At 47.7% G+C, this 8,755-nt stretch overlaps 1 protein-coding gene across 1 annotated transcript; it reads right to left on the reverse strand.

Moving 5' to 3' along the window:
* Positions 1-3,770: 3,770 nt before the first annotated feature.
* Positions 3,771-4,465, reverse strand: LOC106815225 (melanocyte-stimulating hormone receptor-like; the record flags this gene model as incomplete). Its single annotated transcript, XM_014819653.1, has 1 exon — positions 3,771-4,465. A coding segment is annotated over exon 1 (695 nt), but the record flags the coding sequence as incomplete, so codon positions are not given.
* Between the last annotated feature and the right edge of the window lie 4,290 nt (positions 4,466-8,755).

An 8,755-nucleotide genomic window follows, 5' to 3' on the forward strand; every position in this document is an offset into this window, starting at 1 on the left:
GAGGAGGATGGAGGAGGAGGAGAGGAGAGGAGGAGGAGGAGGAGGAGGGAGGAGGAGGGAAGGAGGAGGAGGAGGAGGAGGAGGAGGAGGGGAGTGAGGAGGGAGGAAGGAGAGGAGGAGGAGGAGAGGAGGAGGAGAGGCAGGTGGCACGGAGGAGGAGGAGGATAGATGGAGGAGGAGGAGGTATTGAGGTAGGGAAGGAGGAGGGGAGAGAGGAGGAGGAAGGAGGAGGGCTGAGAGGCTAGTAATAATGGACAGTAGGCCAGGCAGCCTACACACAACACGTAGTATGATTCCTCCTTATGATTTTTTACTGCTATATGATGACGTCACATGCGCGACGTTATACTATGCATACAGACGACACGACGACGACGATGATAGATGATAGATGATGATGATGGGGAGGAGGAGCGAGGAGGAGGAGGAGGAGGAGGAGCGAGGAGGAGGATGGAGGCAGGAGGAGGAGCAGAGGGAGAGAGGAGGAGGAGGAGGAGGAGGGAGGCTAGTAATAATGACAGCTAGCAGCAGCTTACACGCGAACATCGTGTATGTTCATCCTTTTTATGATTACTGCTAATGATGACGTTCCACATGCCGACGTATACTATGCATACAGACGGACCCGACGACGACGACGATGATGATGAGATGATTGATTGATGATTGATGATGGGTGAGGAGAGGGGGAGGAGGAGGATGAGGATGAGGAGGTGGGATGGGGGAGATGGAGGGGAGGGGGAGGCTAGTAATAATTGACAGCTAAGCAGCAGCTACTCGCGAACACGTGTATTGATTACCATCCTTATGATTACTTGCTAATGATGCACGTCACATGCCGACGCGTATATACTAAATGCAATACAGACGACACCGACGACGACGGATGATGAATGATGATGATTGATGATTGATGATGATGGGGAGGAGGAGGGGAGGAGAGTATGGTAGGATGAGGGAGGCGGAGGGGGAGGATGGAGGAGGAGGGCGGAGGCTAGTAATAATGACATGCTAAGCAGCAGCTACTCGCGAACACGTGTATGATACCATCCTAATGATTATTGCATAATTTATGACGTCACATGCCGACGTATTACTTATGGCATACAGACTGACACGACGACGCGATGATGTTTTGATGATGATAGATGATGATGATGATGATGATGATGATGATGCATTGATGATGATGATGATGATGATGATGATGATGATGATGATGATGATGATGATGGGGAGGAGGAGGAGGATGAGAATGAGGAGTTGAGGAGGGGGAGGAGGAGGAGGAGCGGGAGAGGAGGAGGTAGGAGGAGGAGGGGGAGAGCTGGGGCAGCTAGTAATAATGACAGCTAGGCAAGCAGCTACACCGCAGGAACACGTGTATGTTACCATCCTTATTGATTACTGCTAATGATGACGTCACATGCGACGTATACTATGCATACAGACTGACACGACGACGACGACGATGATTGCGATGATGACGATTGCGATCAATGATGATTGGGGGCGAGGATGATGTGATGAGGGGGAGTATGATGATTGTGACGATTATGAACAATGGATGACAATTATGATGATGACAATGATGACGATTATGATGATGATGATGATTGACGATGATGATGGACGATTGTAATGATCGAATGATTGATGACGATGATGATGATGATTGATTGTCATGCATGGGCGAGGAGGTAGGCAGGATGATGATGATGATGATTGATGACGATGAATGATTGATGATAGATCGAGATGGACGATGAATAATGATTTCGATGATGATGACGATGATGATGATTTGATGATGATGATTGGAGGAGTGAGGAGAAGGATTGGATGATGATGATGATGATGACGATGAATGATGATTGGTGGATAATGATGACGATGATGATGATGATTTTGAGACGTTGGTTGATGAATGATGTGACGATGATGGATTGATGATGATGACGATAGATAATGATGATGATGATGAACGATAGATGGATGATGATGATGATAATGATTGATGATGATGATTTGATGATGATGATTATGACGATGATCGACGATGATGATTGATGATGATTGATGACGAAGATGATGCGTGATGCATGATGACGATTGATATGATGGCATGCATGGACGATGGATGATTTATGATGAATGATGATATGATAACTTATGCCCACGGTTTAATATGCATACAAGACGACACGACGACGACCGATTTGATGATGATGATGATGATGATGATGAGGCAGGAAACTAGTCGAGCCGATAAGCGTACATAGAAAATTTCTTCCTTCCCCGTAGATCACGTAATACATTAGCTAAGTGAAAAATAGAGCGAACCTGTCCGTTCGCTGCATTCTAGATCATTTCAGGTCTATCAATAGTCTATAGATAGACTCCTGATAATTTCATGTTCATAGTTTTGATTAAATTCCACAGTTGGCACTTACAACGCCAGCGAAATTGCTCGCCAGTAAAATAGCGCTCTGGATATTAGTCATGCTGAACTAGTTACAGCATCCGTTCCTTATGCCCTGAGCTGGGGACGCCAAGCTGTGACGCATGGTATAACTCGCACCCGGCAGATAGTGCGATTATGATAATTGAACATACTAGGCACTTAGCGATTATGACTACTAGGCACTTAAAAAAAAAACCTAACCCTAACCCTAACCCTAAAAAAAAAAAAAATTTAAATTTAAATTAAAGTGCCTAGTTAGTCAATATCATATCGAAACCTTTTTGCTTCTGGCTGATATAATCATGGCCTTCGTGCCAATATGTACATGTATAATCCTTCCTTCTCCAGTGGCGTAGCTAGCATTTTTCTAGGGGGGGGGGGAGCACTGCGGCCTTACATTTTTCGTGGGGAACGGTGAGGGGCACAATATATAACTTTTCTTTGTATTATACTGTTCTAACGGCATTGTTTTTAATTCAATTTTTTTTTTATCAAGCATGAATTTTCAGTGGGGGGGCACCTGGGGGGCACAAAAAATTTGTGGGGGGGCTAGTAGCTACGCCCCTGCCCTTCACCCGCACACCTCTCTCCCCCTACCCCCCCCCTTTTTGCCTGACCGTTTTCAATGCTTTCTCAGTCTCGACTCTTTCGCTACAGCCATTATTACCCCCCCCCCGGCCCCTGTCGAGGGCATGTCGAACCGACGTAAGTACATCTTCCGGTTAAAATCACACGCTAAGTAAACGCGCAACTTCTTAATCATGTTTTAGCTCGTTTCGCGTTTTAGAGAGAGCGAGCGCGAGCAAAGTACTATCTCCGGTTACATTAGACACGTTAAATTTTGCACGTGTAAATCTTCGACGAGCATAGAGAACAGCGAGAGAGAAACCTTCCCTCCCACGACGAACCCTCTCCCCCGATGTAACCCCCTCCCCCCGATGCAACACCCGCCCCCCGATGCAACCCCCATCATAGGTGCTGCCAGTGCTGCCATCTGACGGTAATGGAGAGGCGGAATTGTTGTAGGATATTTGCGAGTGGTTGTGGATGTTGTGGTTGGTGTCGCTATTGCGTTTGTGCTTTTGTTCCACCCCTCCTCTTCTTTCTCCTACGTCATTCTCCTCATCCTCATTCTCTTCCTGCTCTTCCTCTTCCTCCTCCTCCTCCTCCTCCTCCTCCTCCTCCTACTCCTCTCCTTCCTCCTCCTCCTCCTCCTCCTACTCCTCCTCCTCCTCCTCCTCCTCCTCTTCCTCCTCCTCCTCCTCCTCCCCCTCCTGCGTCGACCCGTATCGAGTGCACAAATTCGTACATGATTGACATCGCCTTGGCGTGCTTCTTCGCAGTCCGCAAGATGGCGACGTTCATTATCAGCTGCGCCATCATCGTCGGCACCGTGACACCGTAGAAGCCATAGCGCATCTCGCGCGCCGCCAGGAGGCGCGCGCGCGTCGCGAAGACGCGCGCGTCGCGGCTCCACATCGCGTAGGCGACGCCGGCGACCCACATCCACGGGAACGACCAGAGGCCGACGACGGCGACCACGTAGATAGTGCGCGTCATCCAGACGACGTACTTGAACGGGTAGATGATCTCCAGGTACTTGTCGGCGAGAAAGACGGACAGGTTGCAGACGAACACCAGCACGCTGCCGCACTGCAGTATGACGAGCGTCGCGACGAGGCTCGTGTTCGCTGCGTCGTCGCCAGGCGGCGCCACGAGTTCGATGGCCGTCGCCAGGCCGACGACGAGCGCGAGCAGCGCGTCGGAAGCGACCAGGCTCGTCAGCGTCACGTTGCTAAGTTTCTGCAGGTAGCGGTTCGAAAGAAGGCAGACGACGAACAGCAGACATCCGCAGACTATCAGCGCCGTCTGGAGGAGAATGACGGCGGCGGCGACGACGCGCAACGCGCCGACGCCGTCACGTGACTCCACTGCTTCGAGCTCGTCCTGCGCGGCGGTGGCGCTGCTTGCTAGTGACGTGTTAAAAAGTTGCGGTGACGTCATGCTTCTACACGCGGCTGTTTAGGCGGAGAAGCGGGCGGCTGTAAGATGACAAATTAATCGTTAGCAGCTGCAGGTGTAATTAATGCGACGTCTCTTGCTAGGAATATGAAACAATTAACGATGTGTAATAGCCGGCGCCAATACGAAAGAAATCTCTTTCTCTCTGTATTTTTCCCACTCTCTTTCTCCTTCTCTCTTTTTTTCTCTCACGCTCACTTTCTCCCTTTCTCCCAGTCTCTTTCTCCCATTCTCTTTCTCCTTCCATTTTTTTTCTCTCTCTCTACTCTCTCTCTCTCTCTCTCTCTCTGTCTGTAATATACATACACGCGCATATTCGGCTTATAAGCACCAATTTTGCAATCATACCACCATTAAGGAGTCATTAATAATATCCGCGATCTTGATTGGCACAGCGCTAGCGCTGAACTGCTAACGATACAGCAGATACGCTTAAATATCAGGCGTCATGCCCAGAAATTTATAGACAGAAACAAGCGACAATATAGGTGAGACTTGATGGATATATCAACATACATTCACATATATGTATGTATATATCAAGAGCGTATTAAACATGAGTCCTATATAATGATGCACTGTTAAGTATGAGCATACTTAATACGCTCTTGTATATACTTACTGAATAACTCTTAGGGTTATTTCCAGAGCAACGCTACGTGTGATTTCGCGAAACTGTACATATATCCCGACGACGTGGCCGATACGCCACCAAAAACTATACACGATTTCTACAGCATAATACGAAATTAGTAAAAAAATCGGTAATCGATTTATGTTATCGATTATATCGACACGATCGGTTCGATATCGGAAATCTCGCTCAGCGATGCAAGCTCGAGGAGTTGTTCGTTTGCGCCACCTGGCGACGGAGTTAGACCCGTCCTGACGGCAGGACGCTGCGCGCGCGCTATTGTCAACACATTACCGTCGCGGCCGCGCATCGTCAACGTTTTACTGTCGCGGCCGCGCATCGTCAACGTGTTACCGTCGCCGGCAGCGTCGGCGTCGATGTTGTTGTTGCAGTGAGCGACGGTGCCGTCGTCGTTGACGATGACAAAGTTGTTCAGACTCGGCGATATCTCCTTCTGCACGCTGCTGCAGCAAGAGCTCGCTCTGCTTCTCTCTATGGTAGCGCTGTCAGCGTTCTGCACCGGAGCCGACGTCGCAGCGATGACGATCTTTGGCGCCACCTTGCGCTTCCGGCGCACGCGCAGCTTGCGGAAGTGACGTTTCAACGTGCGCCTGATCGTCTTGGTCCACTCGGATGTGTTGATCGGGTTGACGAAAGGTTCGAGACCAGCGTTGCCGTAGCAGACGGCGAGGCAGACAACGACGACGTCGGCCGACACGGCGTCCGGTCGCGCGACGTGCAGCGAGAAGACGACAATCATCGGCAGCCAGATGGAGGCGAGCGTGGCGCCACCTAGCGTCATGAAGCGCGTCGCCTTCCATTTGCTCTTTTCCTGCCACGCCTGCTTGGCGCGCCGCACTGCGAGGAAACTCTGCCTCGCCGGTCGCGTCCCTCCTCCTCCTCCCCCTAAGATAGATAGATAGATAGAGAGATAGATAGATAGATAGATAAATAGATAGATAGATTCTCGCGTTGTATAGAAATTTCGATTTCTATGTCCTCACAATCTGTCTTTTATGTAATGCTCCAATAGCCGCAGTAGGTACATTCCTGCTCGTTTAAAGTGCTTACGTCACCGTAAATAGTAAAAGTGAAAAATTATGTCCACTCAATGTCACGTGTGTTGACACATGTCACGTTGTTGCTCTGACAGATGAGCTCGCTATGTTGCAACCTGGCGCTGAAACACTACATGCTGAAGCCTGTGCAGCGAATCCCACAGTACAGGTTGCTGCTGCAGGACTACCTGAAGCATCTTCCTGACAGGTCGCCCGATAAGAAGGACACTCGCTGTAAGTTGCTTCACCTTATCTCTTAAAGTGATTACGTCACCGTAAATAGTAAAAAGTAATAAAATATTTCCACTTTTTCACAAAATGTAAGTGATTCTGCTCACTTTTTATGGTTAAATTGCTGCATTATACTTCTTATTTTGCTATTCCGTTCGATGTGAACAAACATTCGTGACTCAGACATAGCCCATAGCAAGCATTTAATGCCGTTGATCAATATATCAAATCGCCCAGGTTTTTAGGATTTTTAACTAGTTGAGAAACAATCTTATCAGATAAGAATTTGAGGCTACATTTAGTCCCGTTAGTACTTACTTTTAATATAAAAAATTGCAACAAAAATTTTACAAATATACACTATTAAATAAATAAATTTCTTGTGCCCTACTGGGCTACTGGCCTAGTGGACTAGTAAAGAGATTCTCTCAGTTGACACACCATTGAAAATTCGTGACGTAGTAAATTTAACACCACCCCCTTGATTTTGATATCGGGGTTAATCCGAGAATCTATATCTGTAATATAAACCGACCGACCGACAGGCATCCTGTTCCTGAGGTAATCCAGTTTCCCGCGTTAATAAAAATTGATGAAAGAATCTGAAGCCTTGCTCGACATCCTCCAGGCTGTACCCGCCGGCCCGAGGGAAGCTGCAGAGCTCAGGATGCGGATTTAGGAATAGCGAGATGAATAACGTTGAATCCGGAACCGTATCGAAGTTGAAGTTTAGGCTGATGAGCAATGGAAGGTGAATGTAAATTCCAGGGCACGTGAATGTAAATTATTTATGGTGTTTTTTTATTTTATTTTATTTTTTTCCAGATTTGACACAAGTACACACATTTACACATATAGCTGATCAAATATGTAGACACATACAGGATTTGAGCACTAATGAAAACATATTCAAAGCATATTGATGGTTTATTATTGTAACGATCGTATTACAGCGCGAGTGTGATTAAATCCGTAACGTAGAGTTTCGCTCCCAAACTCTCACTCTCTCACACATACACACACTCTCTCATTCTCTCTCACTCTCACTCTCTCTCACACACACACACACTCTCTCACTCCCTCTCTCTCTTTCTCTCTCTCTCTCATGCTCTCGCTCTCTTTCTCTTTCCCTTTGCTCTCGCTCTATTTCTCTCTTTCTCTCTCTCTTCTCGCTTTCTCTTTTTTTCTTCCTCTCTCTCTCTATCTTGCTCTGCCTCTTACTCTCTCTCTCTCTCTCTCTCTCTCTCTCTCTCTCTCTCTCTCTCTCTATCCTCGCTCTCCTCCCTCTCGTCTCTCTCGCTTCTCTCTCTTTCTTGTCTGTATATACATACCCCAGACTGGCCAATATTCGGCTATAAGACACATCTTGCAATACATACCACCAGTTAAGGAGTCTTAAATAATATCCGCATCTTGATTAGCAGCAGGCGCTACGCGCTGAACTGCTAATCGATACAGCGTCATGCCCAGTAATGTATTAGTACAGACAAGCCGACAATATAGGTGAGACTTGGTATGGATATTCAACATACCATTACATATATGTATGTTAATATCAACGAGCGTTATTAAACATGAGTCCTCATATTAATGATGCCACTCGTTAAGTAAATGAGTATTATACTTAATACCAACATCTTTATATACTTACGAATAACTTCTATGTTATTCCAGAGCAACGCGTACGTGTATTTCGCGAAACTGTACATATGTCCCGACGACTGTGGCCGATATCCCACCAAATACTATAACACGAATTTTACAGCATCAGTACAAAATTAAGTAAGATAAAAATCGTGTAATCGAATTTATGTAATCGATTATATCGACACGATCGGTTTCGATTAATCGAAATCTCGCTCCCAGCGATCAAGCTCAAGAGTTTTCCGTTTGCGCCCACCGTGGCGACGGAGTTAGACCCGTCCTGACGGGAGACGCTGCGTGCGCGCTACTTAGTCAACACATTACCGTGCGGCCCGCGCATCGTCAACGTTTTTATGTCGGACGGCCGCGCATCGTCACTTGTGTTAGCCAGTCGCCGGCACGCGTCGGCGTCCGACTGTTGTTGTTGCAGTGATCGACGGTGCCGTCGTCGTTGACGAGACAAAGTGTTCAGACTCGGCGATATCTCCTCTCACGCTGCGCCAAGAGCTCGCTCTGCCTTCTCTCTATTGTAGCGCTGTCAGCCGTTCGCACCGTGAGCCGACGTCGCAGCGATGGACGATCTTTGCGCCATCCATTGCGCTTACCGCGCAAACCCAGCTTGGCGGAAGTGACGTTCAACGTGTCGCCTGATCGTCTTTGTACCACTCGAATGTGGTTGATCGGGTTAGAACGAAAGGTTTCGAA

This window comes from Priapulus caudatus, unplaced genomic scaffold, assembly GCF_000485595.1.
Source record: "Priapulus caudatus unplaced genomic scaffold, Priapulus_caudatus-5.0.1 Scaffold1069, whole genome shotgun sequence".
NCBI classification, from domain to species: Eukaryota; Metazoa; Priapulida; class Priapulimorpha; order Priapulimorphida; family Priapulidae; genus Priapulus; species Priapulus caudatus.